The sequence below is a fragment of the Scardinius erythrophthalmus genome, assembly GCF_964197995.2.
Source record: "Scardinius erythrophthalmus genome assembly, chromosome: 4".
Classification (NCBI taxonomy): domain Eukaryota; kingdom Metazoa; phylum Chordata; class Actinopteri; order Cypriniformes; family Leuciscidae; genus Scardinius; species Scardinius erythrophthalmus.
The window spans coordinates 21,108,701-21,130,427 of record NC_138224.1 but is presented as its reverse complement, the minus strand read 5'-3'; the positions used below and the strand labels follow the sequence as shown (position 1 = coordinate 21,130,427).

The following is a 21,727-nucleotide window of genomic DNA, read 5'->3' as shown; positions in this document are numbered from 1 at the left end:
AAAGAGGAGCACAAGCAGGTTAGGACAGAACGGCAGCGAGAAAGCTCGAAGAGAAACGGGGTCTGCCCGTTTGAGGCTGCACCTCAGAAGAAACTCACTGAATTGTGCATTCTACTTCCTGTGCACCTTAACGCAAGATTTCCAACCCCAAAAAATTTGAGATCGAGACCAGACAGACAGTTTGACAGACAGACAGATGGATGATGATTGAGTGACGTGCTTTTGGGTGGACAGAAGCATGTGGCGTGACCATCAGTCCTCTTACCTCGGTCACCTTGGGCTGTAGAACTAAACTTTCCGGACTCATTCGGGGAATATCTATGTGAATCTGATGGTTCAGAAAACACACACACATACACATATATATATATATATAAACAAAATGTCGATGTCAAGAACATGAGAGTTATGGAACTGAGAGATGACAAACACACAAATACACAAGTATGATCATTATTAGGGATGCACGATATATCGGCCACCATATCGGTATCGGCCGATGTTCATTTTACTGTAATCGTTATCGGCCTGATAAGAAAATTTGGCCGATATATTAAAGGGGGGGTGAAATGCTCATTTTCACTCAATCTCCTGTTAATCTTGAGTACCTATATAGTATTGCATCCTTCATATTTCCAAAAAGTCTTTAGTTTTATTATATTTATAAAAGAAAGATAGGCATGTACCGAGTCTTTCCGGAAAAAAACGAGCGGCTGAAGGCGGGCCGTGTGGGCGGAGCTAAAGCTGTGCTAACGCGCCGAGCTAACAACAAACAGAGACATTTGTTCAACAGTTTTACTCACCGTCCGGTTCCGACCACGACCGCGAACCTTTATCATTGTGACTGCTCGATCCTTAAGCATTAGACGATCTGCAAATCCGTCGATCTGGGCTTTGTTTATAAAACAATCATCGTCAAAATGCAGGGAACAAACAGTCTTGCACAACCTCCGTTGATGCTCTGGAAAAACAAACTCCATCCACTGGTCCCTTCACCCACTGGTCCCGGGGTTCTTTAGGAATCTGTGCAGGGTTGTCTTGCCCTGGCAATCAAAAACCCACTTCTTTGGTGACACTGACTTCCCTAAAGCCGAGCATAGCGCTTTGATGGGCGTACTGCTTTCGCTCTCTTCTCTCTCTGGTCTACGGTTGCGCGCGCGCGCCCGCATACTTCCGGAGAAGTGCCCTTAGGACCCGTATAAGGAAATTCCGCTACATCTGACGTCACACATGCCCATACTCGAAAAAAAACTTTCCGAAACTTGTGACAAACCGGAAGGAGCATTTTTGGAACAGAAATACTCCTTCAAACATACAATTTAATTTTTGAAACTTTGTCCATGTTTAGCATGGGAATCCAACTCTTTAACAGTGTAAAAAAACTCAGTATGCATGAAATAGCATTTCACCCCCCCTTTAAAGCCGATCAATAATGGATTATTTCCTTCAGCTGAGACTCTTCCGATGTGCACTGTTCGCCATGATGGTTTTGAATTTGCAGAAATATGATTGGAATCACTTCATAAAATGGAAAATGCAACATGCGCAGCGCAAAATCTGTCAAATAGGCTACATAAAATTATAATGAGAACATTATAATTGTGTGCTTGGGACGTGGCTTTTAATGGTGAGACTTTTGTTTTTGTAATCAGCCTCTCGAAATTATTTAGATTTAGCTTTATCGGCCAAAATATCGGTCATCGGCTTTCAAATATAAAGAAATATCGATTATCGGCCAAAATTTTCATATCGGTGCATCCCTAAACATTATGATGGTTGCATTAGATGTTTTTTTGTATGATATTTTCATGATAATTAAGCGCTTTGCAACCCAATTCTACTCAATGGTAATTCTATGAAAAATCAAGTCATATGAATGAGGGCATAAGTCTGGATTTTTCTTTTTTTTTTTTTTATCTGCATAAATTAAAGGCAGTACAAATACTAAAATGATGCATTTAAAATATGAGATACCTTTTTTTAAACATTATTTTGCATCATTGTTGTGAGCATTTATTATTGTACTAATGCCACAATAATATCTTAATATCCAATCTTTATTTTCCATTTTATTTATGTAAAATATCCACAAATTAAATATTTTTATTAACATAATTTCCCTGACTTGGGGATAAGTGCTGTCATGAAAAAATGTCACAATGGCAAAAAAAAAAAAAAAAAAAAAAAAAGGTAAAATGACGGTAAAAGGCAACTAAATATATCTTACTTATTTATAATTTTAAAGTGAAATACAACAAATGATCTTAACAGGCCGGTGAGAATCACCCAGATATAGCTTTCGAGAGGAGAAACAAACGTGTGAATCTCACATTGTCAGTGATCACTAGACGGCAGTCTTAAATCAGGTAGACATTTATCAGATCAGAGTGACAGCAACAGTTTGATCTTCACATCCTCCTGCCAATTCACTGGAGCTTTAAACATTCCTTGTCATCTTTTCCTCTTCAGCATCTAAATAATCAAACACTATCTGCTGGTGGCATTTCTAAACACTCTGAGCTTCTAACATAACAGTGTTTCTGGCAAAGCTAACAAACTGCTGCTGCCAAGACCTCGACAGTAGGTAAAACGCAACCAAAAACCCCTGACTATATCACATTAAACCCCTGGCAAAACTGAACTGCAGGCTTTGAACTTAAAAAATTATTCTATTTATAGCAGAATTAGCACTGGCCGTGCAGAGCTGTACAGGAAATTAAAAGGAAAACACAGGAAGTTCGGAATAATCTCCAGAGTCTTTGATTCAGCTAATTATTGCCATCATCCTGTATAAAGTTCAGTTAGCAGCATTCTCTAGATATAGGAGGCCTTTTCCACAAATAAGGTACAAAATGGGAACACTGGGTCTCATTCACTAATATTTGCGTGGATTATTTCGTATTTGTACGCAGGGGAGAACTTCTCCAGAAAAATCTCCCCTAATTCACAACACGTGCGTAGCCACATGAATTTGTTCTTAATCTCGTTGTATTGTTAGTGAATTTGGAGTATTGTAAATGAGTGGCCGTTTCCAAACCATCTCTATATAAAGGCTTTCTGCACAACCTTTGCAGAATAAGTAACGCGTATTTACAAATAAGTAATGTAAGTACACAAGTAATGTAAGTACACAAGTTTTTGGTGAGTCATGATTTGCTCGTATGCAGATTTCACGCACAAATTTGTGTGTATGCAGGCTTAGTGAATGAGTCCCATTATTTTTACAAAAAAGAAAATGGTCAGTGAAAAGACTACTAGATGTATCAGCATTATCATTTTATAAATAACAATTCTATAAATATACATTTTAGATTTCAACCATGTTACCAATACAGTTTGTATGAAACCTATTTTCTTATATATTATATATCTTATACATATTCCTATATATACACACAGTCATGTGAAAAAGAAAGGACACCCTATTGAATTATGTGGTTTTATGAATCAGGACATAACAAATCATCTGGTCCTTGGCTGGTCTTAAAATTAGATAAATGCAACCTCACATGAACAAAAACACATGACATATTACATCATATCATTATTTATTTAACAAAAACTAGGCCAAAATGGAAAAGCCATGGGTGACAAACTAAGTACATCCTTTCTGCTTCCATGGGAATTAATAGGGTAAGTAGCAGTCAGGCGCTGCTAATCAAATGTCTTTGATTAATTTATCATCAGCATGTGTGACTAACTCTATAAAAGCAGAAGTTTTGGCAGTTTGCTGGTCTGGAGCATTCAGGTGTGTGTTAACACAATGCCAAGGAGGAAAGAGATCAGCAATGATCTTAGAGAAGCAACTGTTCCTGCTATCAGTCTGGGAAGGGTTATATGGCCATTTCCAAACAATTTGAAGTCCATTATTCTACATTAAGGAAGATTATTCACAAGTGGAAAACATTTAAGACAGTCGCCAATGGACCCAGGAGTGGACGTCCCAGGTATAGCGGAGGATTTTTTACTTCCGGGTGGATCACCTATACTATTGGTCCTCCTAATTGTCAATCATTCTGGTGAAGGTGAATCAATCAAACTTTTCAAAAAGTGGAGAGGGCGGGTCTTATCTAAAATTCGGAAAGATCCTCCACTATACCTTTAACATGTTAAATGTTCAAGTTTGTGACAGTACAATTAGAAAAAGACGGAACAAGTATGGCATGTTTGGAAGGGTTGCCAGGAGAAAGCTTCTTCTCTTTACCCCTGGTGGAGGGGTGATCATTTGTGGCTTGTTTTGCAGTCACAGGACCTGGGCACCTCGCAGTCATTTAGTTGACCATGAACTCCTCTGTATACCAAAGTATTATAGAGTCATGTGAGGCCATCTGACCGAAAGCTAAAGCTTAGGTCATGAAACTGGACAATGATTTCAAGAAGCACAGCAGAAAATCTACAACAGAATGGCTGAAAAAGAAAAGAATCAAGGTGTTGCAATGGCCCAGTCAAAGTCCAGACCTCAACCCAACTGAAATGTTGCAGCGGGACCTAAAGAGAGCTGTGCATAAACAGATGCCCAAAAACCTCAATGAACTGAAGCAACATTGTAAAGAGACTGATACTGTCATATAGAAAACGTTACCTTCAACATATTGCTGCTAAAAGTGGCTCTACAAGCAATTGAATCATAGTATGTACTTAGCTTGTCACGCATGGCTTTTCCATTTTGGCTTTATTCATGGAGTAATATGTCATGTGTTATTGTTCATCTGAGGTTGCATTTACCTAATTTGCAGACCTGCTAACGACCAGATGATTTTTATTATGTTCTGTTACTTACAGCAAAACCATAAAATTCTAAAGGGAGTCCTTTCTTTTTCACTTCAATGGGATGATACACATTTACTGTTTAAGACCAGTTTTTTTTTAAGTTAATTTTATGTTAGAATCTAACATATATCATAGTTTAGACAACAAATATACAAACATTTTGACTCTAATGCATATAAAATAAATCATAAATCACAAATCTGTGTCCCATCTAGAATAAAATAAGTCATAAAACACAAATCTGTGTCCCATCTAGAATTAAATATAGTCAGTTACCTGTCTGTATGTGTCCTGATGGTGTTCGTCGTTGCGGGAGTCATAGTACTGCTCGATAAAGCCGAAGTATTCTTGCCGTTTCCTCTGCAACGTGCTTTCCCTCCGCTCTGCATTGGCAGGCAGGTACCCCTGTAAATACAAAAACTAACATTTACAGCGGCCCAGACGAGATACCTCGAAATCAATCTGATATAGATCTGCGTTCGCCAACAAAACGTTTGTTTGCTTGCACTAGCACAATAGCTGCTAATTTAAAATCAAAACTCAGAAAAGTTAAGGTTTCCAATAGTTTGGAGCCACTAAGTTGATATCAGTCACATTTAAAGTTACATTTCCTCTTATTACTGCCATAGCAAGAGAATGAGAACACAGCAGATGTTCAGGCCCAGAAAAGAAAGTCTCTTGATAAAGTAATTGATTGCACAAAAATCTACAAGCACAGAAATCCATTTATCACACAAGACGCTCCCCCATGTGGCTATTTTTTACTTCCACTCTCAGTCGAGTTCTGTGACAAGATGTATGTGTGCCAAGCAGCGCTCTTCTCTACGCTCCATTAGCATATGTATATGTAATTAAGTCTAACACATGAACATAAGTAATAAGTAACGTTCACATTATTAACAGAAAACCATAGAGTTAAAAAGGGTAGTTCTTAAACTTGATGGGGTACATGGGAGTGTTTCTTTATCTTATGGGCACGTTTGACCCTATGGACTTGTATAATCACGAGAGACATAACAAGGAAAATTCTAATATTTTCCAAATTCTAACCCAACAAAATGTTATTTCCACCATATCTCAAGTTCCAAAAAATGTTTTTGTCAAGATTTGTCAAGAATCCAATGTCAAGATTTTAAGAGGATTTTTTTTTTCCTGGTATTGTTACACTTAACAGCAGATCAAATCCTTGTTCACTATTGGCCAAACAACATTTAACTCAAATGTTTACTTAATCTTTAATATTTGGCCACGTCTATATGTTAGAAATGTAACAGTAACTGTCATTTCTTAAGAATATGTGGACACTGGACATGTAAACTCAGAGCTTTTGGTTTAGACTTATTTTGAAAACGCAATAAACAGTTTGCATATTTAGAAACATATTTATGTATTCTCTTGTGTTGGCGAAGGTTTATAAATGATTTACCTTACACATCTGATGAAATGGCGGACATTGCATACCCAGATAAACGTTATAAGCAATCCAAACCCAGAGATGGAGTTTGAGTAAATAACAGTTTGTGTGGAGCAGCATTTACTGTGAACGAAGCAGCTCTGAGACGCATGTAAACCTATACGCATGTAAAATAATTAAAGCGCATATATTATATATATATAACCCACAGGGCATGGTTATATTTACTTAATTGAATCGCAACCTTTGTGAATTAATAATAGCACTCTGCTATGGTATGAAAACGGTCTAATAATGCGGTTCATGGATTCTCGTCCTTGGAATGCGCCACTTCTGGTATTTCGCCAGTTACTCGACACGGGTAAATTGCAATCGAGGATTTGTTTTTAATTGAGTACTCGACAGCCCTAGTTCTATTTACATACAATTAAATAATATCACACTTTTTACATGATTTCACAAAACTAACAAAAAAATTACTGGAAATTACAGGAAATTGTCAAGTTACATGTGCCTTGAATATTCTTTATTTTCTACACACATCTTATGTTTCATATTTAATTTTAGGCAAGACAAAATTTGTCAGACACTGATTACTGGACAATAACTTTTAAAATATTTACTTGAGAGGTCACACGGCATGAGATGAAAATAAATGTTAAATAACCTAATGACGTCCCCTTACTGTCTAATAATAATGGACACACATACTGTCAAGATCATTAGAATCTGTGTGTCTTGTTTTGCACACTGAAAATAAATACAAATATGTTGAGCGATGTGTTTAGTCTTAAAATTTCACAATACTGGGTCAGGTTGAGTCGCAAGGTCTTATTTACACTGTCTGGATTCCGGCATCGATGCAATGCCTCTTCAGACCAACAGAAGTGCCAACTTCCAGAAGTAAAGTATTTAAGTAAAGGTTCCTAATTTTGTTTTGGATGTTTTCTACAATCGGTTTACATGCACCTAAGGTAAAAACACTTTAATTCTCTCTTAATAAACATTGCACATCACTTAATTACCCAAAAACTCTGAAAACGTTTTGTTCAAAGATTAAGTCTCTCTAAATCCATACTTTCTGAAAGCTCCTGCTCTGCTCTGATTGGTCAGATGGACCAGTCTGTTGTGATTGGTCTAAAGCTTAAAGCAGGCGTCAGAAACAAATCTTCCACTACCATATATGAATTTCAGCTCTTCCTCAGCACTTGACACACAATGATACGAACAGTAGCGATGTCGTCGGTTTTTCCGAATAAATTCCAGAGCGAGTCCTCATCCTTTTGAAATGAAAATAGAATCTTCGACACATCACGTCAACCAAACTCTTCCAGGCCTCAGCTACAACTACAGTGTTTGAGGCGGATCAAAGTAGACGTTGTTCGCAGGCAGCCAATGAAAACCATGATCCAAATTTGTTACATAGGTATTTACCAGAAAGTGAGACTGGAATTGCTGACGACTCGTTTCAGCAGTTCAGAATCGATTCTCTATTAGCAGACAATAACTTTATTTGTCGTGCGCTTTGATTTTTATAACATTGCAGACCTATTACATTCAGACAGCTCTTTTACACACTGCATGAAAGAGTTTATCTACAAAAAGAACTGTTTTGTTTATCTACAAAAAGAACACCCACAAAAGACGACAACACTGATCTAGCACTCGTGTATTAACACCGCATGAGGTGAAATGAACATGAAATGAAGTTGTTGTTCTCATTTTGTTGCCAGAGAAAGAGAAAGAGAGAGAGAGAGAGAGAGAGAGAACATGGCATTGTTCACAGCAGGTGCAGAGGTCCAGGAACAACAGGCCCGTAATAAATGTTTCCCAGCAGCTGGGTTTGGATGAACACATGCGTAAGGTCTGTGTCCAGGCACTGGCTCTGCATCAACCCGCTCCCACCTGCTCACGACGGGACACCATTACTCAAACACCTCGTATTAGTGCGGCTGAAACCACCATTTAATCATCTGCACAGCTTTATCCTTTTATTTATTAAAGCCCACCGTGTGCTATTTCACTGAGTGTGGGTGGGTAAGAAAAAGATGGGTCTTCCACCTCCAAAAAATAGTTACCACAGAATATGAGACACTGAGGTAAGGGTTTTTTTTTTTTTTGTTATAATCGCACACCTACGAAATGTTACTTAAGAACACTCATAACTGCACTTCTAAACTAGTACAAACCAGTACTTTTCAGCAGTTATTGCTGTCATGCCGACAAATAAACAAGGCAGCATGGGGATTGTGGGTAAAATTTCAACTCATCTGAGCAAAACAGCAGCTCTTTTTGTCTTGTCGACAGTGCCATTACCTCAGATAATGAAACCCTCTGTTACAAGGCAAACATTTCTATAGTGTTTGCATCAAGTCGAAAGATAAGACAGATGTAACCATAAACTGTATAAGAATAAATAAAAAGATTTACAGCATGTCTATGCTTCCTTCCACTGTAGAAAACCGAAGCCAAAACATCCCATTAATGGTCGTTGCCGATTACATCGTTACGTCACTTAATCGCGAGCATGTTACCCCCCGATTTTATAGCATTAAATAAGTAACTGATAACAAAATTTATTGGAAAAATTTACGCTTGAACATATATCTGATAAGATAAGAACTACCTAAAATGACAGAAACAATCTTTGGAAAATTATTATTTGAAGTCTAATTGGATTTTTTAGTTTGGCTCACGTCCCATTCTATTATATGGAGAGGTTGGAGGTTATTAGGTGTACTGCAGCCAGCCACAAGGGGGCGATCAAAATGCTTTAGCTTCACTTTCAGGACTTGTGCGGCACCCTTGACATTCTCTTCAACAGTCTGGGTAGTTTGAAGGGTCTTAATCTTGGTGGCAGTGAGGAAGATTTTAAGTGATTGGTAGGCAATAGCTAAGAGGTTGCTAAGCAATAGAGAGCCTAAGTCCCGCCCCTCCGCTTCCGGCTCATGGGACCTTACTTCGGAAAAAATGTGTATGGAAGTCAATGGCGAGATATAACTTATCTTTTTATTCTGTCTGAACTGTGCCCTGAACGACACATATGATGTTTGTCAATTTAAAAGGTAATTATGAAAGTCAAGAAAGTCGCAGTTTGTCAAAAAACAGAAGAGTAACGTTTAGTTTTATGTGAAAATCGCTCAATGAACTACATCTCTCATCTCGCACTATGTACGTCACAAGATCCGTTGCTCGTATGTGTGTATTCTGGCTCAAAACACTCAGGCATGACGGCGTAATGTTACGATTATAAGGTAAGTCTATAGAAAAAATGACAGACGTTAGCTTCAGTAAAGTTTGCTTCATTCATTGAGAGAAAAGGTATGACGTCGCATGTGCGCCTTCTGGGTTTGTAGTCTTTCTAATTACGTATTTTCACAGTCTTATACCTCAGCAGTTTTACATCAAGCTGCGACTTTCTTGACTTTAAAATGTATCTTTTAAATTGACAAACATCATATGTGTAAATCAGGGCACAATTCAAACGAGATCAAAATATTTGTTGTCTCTCGCCATTGACTACCATACAATTTTTTCCGAAATAAGGTCCCATGGTGGTCGACCGGAAGGGGAGGGACTTAGGCTCTCTATTGCTAGAATTCTCTAGGTGGTTGCTAGTGTGGTGTAAGGTGGTTGTTAGGTTATTGCTAGGGTGTTGCTTGATGTTGTTGCCAGGTGACTGTTGAAGTGTTCCAGGTGGTTGCTAGAGTGATGTTATGAGGTTGCCAGGTGACTGTCAGGGTGTTATAAATGGCTGCGAGAGTGATGTTCAGTGGTTTCTAGGCAGTTGCTAGGTAATTTCTAGGGTTCTGGTGTGATGTAAGGTGGTTGCTAGGTTATTGCTAGGGTGCTGCCAGGTGATTGTTGAGGTGTTCCAGGTGGTTGTTGAAGAGGTTACTAGGTGACTGTTAGGGTATTATAAGTGGTTTACTACAGTGATGCTAAGTGGTTTCTAGGCATTTGCTACAGCATTTCAAGGTGGTTGCTAGGGTGCTGCTTACTGGCCAAAGACAATATAACCCAACTCAAGTCTCCATGACATTTTGGTCTCTGCATAACAAACAGAAATAATACTGGATGTGTTATTCTGCAAAAAGTAATACCTGTACAAAATGTAATCCTGTGTACAAGCAATAATGATTATTGCCTTAGCAAATACCACTAATGAAATATTTGTTGTCTAGGGGCTACCTGACAAAAGAGAAATGATTTCTTCTTAGGAAAGCGTTGAGCGGAGTTCGGTGGCAGTTTGTGAGACGTCAGCAGGATGCACAGAATTGATCATGCGTTAAAGCGACCATTCAAACAGTGATGCCGCCCTCCGCAGGTCATTACTCTTGTTAAAGGATGCTTTCCAGCTGTTCACGCTCACCCTCCACTCACTCAAACACAAATACACACACACCGATGAACTCATAATGTGCACACCTGTGCAGGAGCTCAATAGCATGGATCGATGAAGTTTGATTGAGTGGGGCTGCAGTCCAGGGTTCAAGTCAAGATGACAGATGAGGTAGCCGTAGGCAAATGAAGGTCACACGGGTAAATTGGATGTTTCTGTGTGTGTGTGTGTGTGTGTGTGACCACACACTAGCCTAGAAGAGGGTCAGAATATCAAATATCCCCCTCCAATCCATCCTGTTTCAGACTGGCACATCATATATCAGTGTGGCAGGAGGGCATACTGCCGCCTGTCTGTGTGTCAAAGGGTAAGACCACACATAACCCCCTCATCACGCCAGTCCTGTCCTGGGGGAAACTTTGCACCAGTTATGTACTTCATATCTTTCATCCATTATAAAAAGTGAAATGTGTATATTTTTATGTCAATCTTAAAATGTTTTCCCCTTTCTTAAAATGTATGCATCCTGTTTGCACTGCTCAGAGTGGGATTCGAATCAATGACGACCGCCATGGGAAGTGGGCGTACTAGCAAGTGTGAGCCTGCCTTCCATGCTGGTTGACACTGGTTGGGCCAGCAGTTCTTACCAGCTGGCCCATCCAAATTCCAATATAACTGGCCCTACTTACACCGCTCCGAGAGAGATCCGAAACAGCATCAACCATCATAAGAGGCAAAGGAGTGGAGTGACATTTATCTACACGACTCTTCCTAGATGCCCATTTGTAGTAAACCATTTGAAGGTCGAATCCTACGTGTGTGACGAGATCTCGCGAGACTAAAATGGGACGAGATTTCTCGTCGAGTGAAAAGTCGATTTCTCCAGCTGGACTACATTCAAAAATATCTTCAGTGTTGTATACAGGACAGATCCAATTGCACCCCGCCCCATTCCCCCTCCTCCTCCTCCTCCTCCTCCTCCCTCTTGAAGTATGTTCAACGAGACCACATGTTTAAAGTGCATTGGTCAAGCATTCACATCTTTATTTGCATACTTGCATTAAGAATGGCTGTAGAATTCAAATCCCTATTAAAGGAAAACAAAAGGAAATACTTATTGTTGTATCATTATTATTATTATTTTTTATTTATAGTAAGTAGAGTAGGGACATGTTCAGTTACCAAGAGAAACACACGGGTACATCTATCAAGGTTAGGTGCAGAAACATATGTTTCTACTTGGTGTTAATTTAATTTTCCATATATATACAGTATATATGAAAACTCCTGTTTGTGGTTACGTAAAGTTAGGAAAGAAAGAGCAGCAGACACTCCAGCTGGCATGAAAAAAAAAAAACCAGCATGATTCATGATATCCCAGCATGTTTTGAGAACTTTCCAAAGAGCTTTATGCGTGATTTAAAAGAAGCAAGTGATTATGTAAGGGATTCAGCTCAGGCGGTCCAAGAGTCGGCCTAACACAAGTAGGTTTTGCTCATTCACAGATTCAGGTTTTGTTCGACCACTGAAACAGTTTATTGCACCATTCGTTTTCAGTCGACTGGACCTCTGAGCTTCCAGGCGGATGTCATCCTAGAAGTCATTTGTAGGAAGCCTAATTACTTATAAATGTGTATTTATGTAGAATGCATTATGTATTCTTTGATTCATCTTGTAATGGATGTGCGCTGCAGTTCTCTAATGAGTTTGACCATTTGATGCAGGACTTCACTGTGCGCTGAGATCGTTCTACTTACTGAGAGGAGCTTCCATGTGATCGGGCGCACCTGCCGCGGAATTCCAGACCAGCTCAACTTCCGAAGCTCATCTGAGGACAGGAAACATTTTTATTAGACAGAAAGTCACTTACTCAGAATAGTACTATGAGTTTATCCCTTGTGAATAGACTGAATTATTAAGCAATACCATCAAAATTCTGCAGGACAAAATGCTGCAGGTTTCCTCAAATAAATGCAGTGATATTTGCGGCCTTTTTGTTTTGTTTTGCTTTGCAGTAAAAACCCACCAACAACCATTATGTATTTTATGTAATTAGTATTAGTTACATGATTTTTTTGGGCATAATTAAATTAATTGCGGTTCTGCAGTTGTTGTTGTTCTTATTTTAAAGTCCCCCTTTAGTCAATCATTTTATCCCTTAAACCTCACCTTTCATCACCAAAATGACATATTTAAAAAAATCTTTCATGTCTTAAAATAGCTTGAATGTCACTCATATACATGGTTCTATGAATATGAAACTGAGACCCGCCTCCACTCACTCACACCAGCTCAGAGATCCACTGGTGGACGATCACACATTAACCTGATTAACCTGACAAGGCAGTTTGTGACGTCAGAAACACCAGCGATTTCAAACCGTGTTTTTGAGACTGTCTTTGGTTCACTGCAGTTTTAAGGAGAAAATACTCAGCAATGGTGTCGACTTATGAATTTGCACACATGTTTGGCTTAAAGCATATTAAAAACACCACATATACATATAAACAACATTAAAAGCTTGATTTTCACCACAGGGGGACTTTAATAATAATAACATGAACCATGAATTGTGCACAATAAAAATAGGGTCAATTTTAATTGCATGTTGACTTCATAAAACACCGGTACATTCCCTACATTCACACAGAGAACCATAAATGTAAAGAACTGTGGGCAATATCTGATGAAAAACACAGCATGGGCTTTGTTCAGAAAGTAATACCACTTACAGTTTACTCCAAAAATAAACACACTCACTATATTAGAGCTGCATGATTTTGGATAAATTGAGAATCATATATATCTATATATCTATATATCTATATATATATATATATATTTTTTTTTTTTTTTTGTGAGTTTCAAATAGAGCAGACAACTAAACAAAATAACTGTAATTTACTAGAGGTTCTTACAAAATGTTAATTGCAGTCTACATTTGATCTACAGTCTACAGTCTTAAATTCATTTGATTTGACTTTTTATCCCAGTACTAATGTGATAATTTGAATATTTGTAACAGACACAACCATAGCTTCGCAGGGTCAGCAGCAGCACAAACACAGATCTGAATGTACCGCTGTGATTTAGACAAAGGCGAATCATTGTCATTTAAGAATGAGATCGCGTGGATGTTTGAATCGAGATCGCGATCTTTTAACAATTAATCGTGCAGCTCAACACTATATGCAACAATACAGTTTCAAAAACAAGTACACTATATTGTCAAATCGACCTCTCAGCACCTCATGCATAAAACATAAACATAAAAAAATTGCTCTGTAAATTTTGTTAAACCACTATTACATAAATTGTCACACTGAACTGGCAATTTACACAGGAATACTTTTATAAATGACTTTGTCTGAAAGTTGTTCTGCTCATTCTTCTTGAATGAGGCACATGCTTAGTTCAGCGAGTGACGTCCAGTTATTTTGCATTCAATTTTATTTTATACAAATTTCTGATCAAATCCAATTAAAAAAGTTGTTAAAAAATAATGGGTAATTTTTGCAACACAAATAGAAGGATGAATACAGAAAATGTACACTACATACTCTATACATACTAGAAAAAAGTACTATCAAGTTTTTAATTAAAACATCTGTCTCAACATTAAATAGTCTGTCATCAAGGCATCTCTGATAAACTGTTTTCAACATCTAATGATTACAGACGCAATAATCTGACATATTTAATAGTGTGGATAGCCTCCAAAAAAGGATTCAGCCTATAACATTTGAATTCTATGGGTGCACCATGCTTTCAATAAGCACTGCATAAGTGTGGATATGTGAACCCAAGAGTGCTAATGTGAATAAATCTCAGTGAGGCAAATTGGACTTTTAAAATGGACAAAGAGTCCCTGCAGAGCCCTAAAAGAGTGAAAAAGAACTTTAATAGCAAATATTTCTCATTTCGTATTTGTATTGCATATTTCAAGGGTTGATGGCTGTGATCATATTGTTGAACGTGGATTAGTCATTTCTCAGAGCCTTGACAACAGGCTGCAGTGTAATGTGCATGCATTTTATTTGACATCAAAGATAAATCTGAATTTTAAATCAGAGGTTGGTTTAAAAATTGATACAACAGACCAAATGTGCCATGAATACAACAAGAGCCTTCTGGGGGGAGCGTTTTTATATTATTATTAAAAAAAAAAGAAAAGAAAACCCTTTCTGATATCAGAGCTGGATGTTTCTTGTGCAGTTTCTTTGTAAGAGCAAAATAAAGACTGAAGAGTATAAATAATGAATAGTGTTGTTATGACTGCCATGCAAATTTGAGTGACTGTAAAAACAGACGTGATCTAACTATTTACACATAATTCATTATTATTGATGGCAATATTTGAAAATGAAATGTTGAACGAAATATTGACCAAATTATTTTTCTCAACATTTTCTCAATTATTTTTCGCATAACATTCTTTGCAAGACCACTCAGACTTTTTTTTTTTGGTATTTGATCTGCAGATTAATAGAAATCATGATTATGAAATCACAATGTAAATTTTATGGATGGACTGACGTACGAATGGACGTACGGAAATAAATACAGGATGGATGGATGGACGGAACTTCTTTTTTCCATTCACTTTTGCAAAGCAGGAAAAAGATCAGCCTGAACATTCTTCAAAATAAGTCTTACAGGCTTGGAAAAACATGAAGGTGAGCAAATGATGGTTTATGTGTGAATTAACCCTGAAACTGACTTTAGGGGTGTAAGCCTGTCTAAATCGGTCCAGTGGCAGTATCCGATAGAATGGGTGAAGTTCCCTGTGTGTTACTATCTTTCCTTTTACACAACACAACAAGATTAAATGAAATACATTTTCTCATATGTATTACCTCGTTATTTCATCTGACTCTTTAATGGTTTTAATGATATCCGAACATCATTAAATGTGAGCGAATGTTTGATAATTCCTTTTAACTATCCTCCTATTCCTATAACTATATTTTACCCGTTCATATTAGAAAGCTATGTCGCTCTGAGGTCCTCACGCCTTCTGTTTAACACGGATCTCATGATCACAAGCTCGTCAGTTTTGGTCACTAAACAGAGGTAATTGGCTACTGTAACTGAGATGGTCACATACAAGTTACACAATCAAAGATACTTTGGTATAGCCCCCATGGTTTTGCATACACTTGAATTTAAAGTCACGTTCACTTCAGGCAGAGGTATGGCCACTATTACAGATATAAGCTGACCAACATTACTTCTCTTATAATAGCTATGGATTGGCAATGCCGTGGTTTCCCACGTACACTTATCTAAAGTAACATTAAATTAAAACAGAGGTAAGACACACCCAAATTTAGATTGGTCAAGCAGCATTTTTGCTGTCCTAAACGGAAATTCACTTATTGTCTTTGCGAACCAAGTACACTTGAATTAGTACCAAATATTAGTCGTCACTAATCTGACGCAGACTTGCGGTAACATACGAATCCGTTTAATCTACTTGGGATAGTCAGTCAGAATAAAATCAAATGTAACAATTTATTATGTCAGGTAAATGTATCATGCCAATTTCATAATCAGTTCAAAGATAAAAAATAAAGATGCTAACCTGACATTAGAATATACATGATGCGAAGTGTCTTGCTCACACTCCGCATCACGGCCTGATTTGAACTACAAATCGTGCTGAACTCTCTTCAGCATCTCCCTAAATGATAGGAGTAGGATGTCCTGTTACTTTATCCTCTACAGTAAAAGACCTGGGTGTTATATTAGATTGCAACCTGTCTTTTGAAAATCATATTTCATATGTTACAAAAACAGCATTCTTCCACCTTAGAAACATTGCTAAGCTACGTAATATGCTATCTGTTTCTGATGCAGAAAAGTTAGTTCATGCATTCATGACCTCGAGACTAGATTACTGTAATGCTTTATTAGCTGGTTGTCCTGCATCCTCAATAAACAAGCAGTTAGTCCAAAATGCAGCCGCTAGAGTTCTTACTAGATCAAGAAAATATGATCATATAACACATTTTAATATCACTACATTGGTTACCTATAAAGTCCCGTATTAACTACAAGCTATTGCTACTGACTTATAAAGCCCTAAACGGCTTAGCTCCAGTCTATTTAACGGATCTTCTATCGCCCTACAATCCATCGCGCTCTTTAAGATCACTTAATTCGAGGCTTTTGGTCATACCTAGGATATCCAGATCCACCAAAGGAGGGAGAGCATTTTCACATTTAGCTCCAAAACTCTGGAATAGCCTTCCTGATACTGTTCGTTGCTCAGACTCGCTCTCCCAGTTTAAAACTAGATTAAAGACGCATCTCTTCAGCCAGGCATTCATATAATATTTTTAATCTTACAGTTAAATCCGGTCTTTAGTTCATAAACGCCAGAGGAGAACTGGCCCCCGACTGAGCCTGGGTTCCCCAAGGTTTTTTTTTTCTCCATTAGGTCACCTGATGGAGTTTTTCGGTTCCTTGCCACTGTTGCCTTTGGCTTGCTCAGTTGGGGATATTTTGGGGATATTTAATTTAAATTTTATCAATCAATAAATTCCATTAGAAACAAACCTTGTTGTATTATTTTAATTTAATACTGTGAAGCTTCTTTGATACAATCTGTATTGTGAAAAGCGCTATACAAATACACTTGACTTGACTTGACTGACTAAATACTCAGACCAAGGCAGAAACCTCTTTTCAAACGTAAAGATGAGTTCACAATGGGAATTTGCATTAATCACCATCCCAGACTTACTGGGGAAAGAGGTTGATTTACATGGGGACACACACACAGCAGTTAACAAGATATCTCTAAACTCTCCACACCTTATTACCTTTTTGGTTTACTTCTGTGAGACCTTTGTACCAGTCGCACTGAGACATTTCAAATTATACCAGACATGTATACTGTATATGATAATTGTTCATATTAAACCATATAGATTTATGGGTGAATTCAGGTAGGGATGGGTGAAGGGAATGATGTGTACATTGGAAGGTGATCAACTCAAGTGTGATAGTGTCTTGAATGGGGATGGTAACATAGCAATAGAGTTCAAATGTTAATGTCCTTTGTTTTCTCAGAGAGTAGCCCTCTCTTCCAGTTCTTCCAGTTCTTTCAGTTTCTCTTCTCGTTTCTCCAGTCTTACAGGAGTCAGTCATGCAGTAATCCAGGTCATTCCAAAGTCTTTATTAAACTATATATCATTATAAAAGACACCATTTCCAGTCTAACGAATGCATTTGTGCCGGTCTTCACTGTGCTTGTGCAAATACCTGTGAAGCTAACGCGTAAGGACGGAGTTATGAGTGTGTGTTCTCTCCAGGCAGGTATGCTGGTGTTGTATATGAGGATGGTAGGTTGTCCTGACACATTGAAGGCTAGCTTTAATGTGCGTGCTGCTTTACGCGGGAACTTTATCGGGAAAGCGCTCAATTCATTAAACACAGAGCCACTCAAGGGTGTCTCCTCGGCTCGCACCTTTGAACCCTCATTTGTGCTGTCAGCTGCAGAAATTAGTCGATGAATCTTGTGCCCTGGCACTTAATTAAACTATCTGTTATATTTCCTCCACGTGGCATTAATCTCACAACGGGGGGGAGAAGGGAAGGGAGAGGAATTAGACGTTCACTATTTCATCAGCTCATTGTTGCTGTCTTTGTCCCTCTGGAGACAGTGACCTCAAAAGAGGTTGTGATCGTCCGGACAGTTGCTCCTGAAAAGTCGTCTATGGCTGCCAGCTAAATGAGTCTCACGAAACCCGTATAAAATATGCCTGGGCCGTATTTAACCCAAGAATCAAAAGGCAGAAAAAGAAAAAAAAAAAGAAAAAAAAAAAGAGCATGAACAAATCTGTTGCTTAAATAACAAATAATTTGCATTACATTATATTATATTAATTGATATTATACATTACATTATACCATGTTATATTATATTGTTATATTATACATTACATTATATATTATATTACATTATATATCACATTATATAATATTATATAATATTATATTATATTATATTATATTATATTATATTATATTATATTATATTATATTATATTATATTATATTATATTATATTATATTATATTATATATCACATTATATATCACATTATATATCACATTATATTATATTATATTATATTATATTATATTATATTATATTATATTACATTATATATCACATTATATATTATATTATATTATATTATATTATATTATATTATATTATATTATATTATATTATATTATATTATATTATATTATATTATATTATATTATATACAGTGTTCATGTGCCATGGTATCTAAAATTAGCAACAACACCAAAAAATATATATTATTATTATTACTATTATTGTTGCTAATGTCTGAATAGAATAAATGCTTCATAACAGTCACAACATAACACTAAATACAGCGGGGGGAAAAATGTTCTTTTTTTGTGTGAAATATAACCGTGATGTTTTCGTAAGAACTGTATGTAATCCCCATTTTGTATGCAGGTTGTGTGCATCTGTTTGCATTTGCGGACAGTAGTATCCATGCCAAACCACTCGAAGGCAGTCGTTTCATTTTCTTTATTTAATTTGTGAGAGGGTTGTTTTATTTCTGTGCCAATGCTGTTTCCACAACACATCTTTCTTTGTTAACTCTACCAAAAAAAAAAAGCCAAGGAAGCAATAAAGATATATTCTGAAAAAAACTAAATGATTATTTTGAGTCATTCGGATTTCTTGACAGATGGCTTTCCTCTTGTTATTGCAGTTTAAATTTTGCCAACACAACACGCAAAGTTCATATTGTAATCATATTCGACATCAATGAGCTAAACCTCTCCATCTCATACATAATGAGATATTCATACTGAAAATGAGGTGGGTGAGAGCAAATAAACAAGCATATTTCACAAAAAAATAACTGAGCGTTTCAATAGAGTGTCACATCTCATTTTCAAGAATACATGCCATTTCCACAAATCTATTATCTTTTTTAACCCATGGTTGGCAATCCTTCCACAAACAACCCTTACAGAAAAAAATTCAAATAAATAAGTAAAATAAGAGCATAAATAAATACACAAGTCATTAAATAAAAAAAACCTCACCCTCATATGACTTTCATTCATGGAAACCTAAAAGATGTTTGCCTAATACTCAAGCTGCTCTTGTTCGTACAATGAAAGTTAATGCATCATGAAAGTATCATAAAAATAGTCCATATGACTTATGTGTATTTCAAATAATTTCCTTTGACGTTCAACAACTGAAAATAGGATTGGAGCAACATGACTGTGAGCAAAATGATGACAGACTATGTATGAATTCCTTTAAAATGTTCATACTGCAGTCCTCCGGTACGAGTGCATGATTATTACACAACCACAGTCCATTATATGTTCTTTATAAAGAACACTATGTCTCCAGACCACATTATAGATTAGAATGCCTTCCCAAGCCTGTACATCGTGTTGGCTCTGCGCAACAGTCGTAGTGGTCTATTGTGTGCTTCAAACACTGCCGCAGACTGAATCAAACACAAGAACTCTGAATAGACTGGCACAGGAAGAATGTGCTCTATAATCCCTCAAAGAAGCACTACAACTACTAAAAAAGAAAACATATAATGCCACTTCATTCAGGACTTCAATGGTTCATCTGGGAGTTTATTTAAGAGAGAGCAAAGGAAATAGCAATAGAGATAGACAGAGAGAAAAATGAACGACACGCTCCATTCGCCAGGGGACACGAGGGTTCTTAGTCAAACCCACTGGAGTGCTAATCATCAGGAGTGAAAAAGAAACAGAACCCAGTATTCATATTTGGCTATTAGGTTCCCTCAAGACAGTGGCAGTAGAAGAAGCTCCGTGTGTCACAATACAAGCATACAAGATATTTTAATAGCGTCATTCTCATTTATTCACTTGGCAGATACTTTTACCCAAAGCAACTTACATTGCATTCAAATTATTCATTACGGTGAGCAAAACAGGATATATTCAGTTCACTTAGTTACACATATTGCCAAAAGTTTTGGGACGTTTGCTTTACATGCACATAAACTTTAATGACATCCTATTCTTAATCTGTATTGGGTTTAATGTGGAGTTGGCCCACCCTTTGCAGCTATAACAGCTTCCACTCTTCTGGGAAGGCTTTCCACAAGGTTTAGGAGAAGCGCATTTGTGAGGTCAGGCACTGATGTTGGACGAGAAGGACTGGCTCGCTTTCTCCACTCTAATTCATCCCGAAGATGTTCTATCGGGTTGAGGTCAGGACTCTGTGCAAGCCAGTCAAGTTCCTCCACACCAAACTCGCTCATCCATGTCTTTATGGACCTTGCTCTGTGCACTGGTGTGCAGTCATGGAGGATCAGGAAGGGGCCATCCCCAAACTGTTCCCACAAAGTTGGCAGCATGAAATTGTCCAAAATGTCTTGGTATGCTGACACATTAAGAGTTCCTTTCACTGGAACTAAGGGCCCAAGCCCAACCCCTGAAAAACAACCCCACACCATAATCCCCCTCCATCAAACTTTAAACTTGGCAAGTACAGTTCTCCTGGCAACTGCCAAACCCAGACTCGTCCATCGGATTGCCAGACAGAGATGCGTGATTCGTCACCCCAGAGAACATGTCTACACTGTTCTAGAGTCCAGTGGCAACCTATCATGGTACCACGCTTGAATTCACTGAGCTCCTGAGAGCGACCCATTCTTTCACAAATGTTTGTAGAAGCAGTCTGTGTGCCTAGGGGCTTGATTTTATACAACTATAGCCATGGAAGTGATTGGAACACCTGAATTCAATCATTTGGAGGGGTGTCCCAATACTTGGCAATAACGTATGTTGTGGCTACGAAATATGAACAAAGACTATAGAATTACACAAGATGCATCACCTGTATTGTTTTGAATGGGGAAAAGTGCAATGCTCAATATGTGGAATAAGTCCCGCCTTTTAAAAAAAGAGCCAATAGACATGCAGTTCCACTGCACCTGCACATTAGCTTGATCCAGCCTGTAAAATGTCATTTTCTGTCATGATTCGAGAGTAAAAAAAAAAAAAAAAAAAAAATATGAGACAGTTGTTGTCAGATTTCATTGGTGATTTCAAATATGAAATTTAATCGTAAGCTTGGCGTCTTGAAGAATTTGATCTTTACCCATTCAAAAAGATAGGAGCTGCACTTGCATGCTCGAGACG

General features: G+C 37.5%; 1 protein-coding gene across 3 annotated transcripts in view; it reads right to left on the bottom strand.

Moving 5' to 3' along the window:
- The window catches only part of tbc1d22a (TBC1 domain family, member 22a), a 170,672-nt gene that overhangs the window by 119,605 nt on the left and 29,340 nt on the right, over positions 1-21,727 (bottom strand). For 2 of the 3 annotated variants that reach the window (XM_081363944.1, XM_081363946.1), the window contains exons 5-7: positions 12,284-12,354; positions 5,047-5,175; positions 266-328 (exon numbers count right to left, since the gene is read on the bottom strand). In XM_081363944.1, coding sequence (XP_081220070.1) covers positions 266-328; positions 5,047-5,175; positions 12,284-12,354 — 263 coding nt within the window. The remainder of the gene's footprint in view (positions 1-265; positions 329-5,046; positions 5,176-12,283; positions 12,355-21,727) is intronic. The other variant, XM_081363945.1, reaches the window with a different exon arrangement.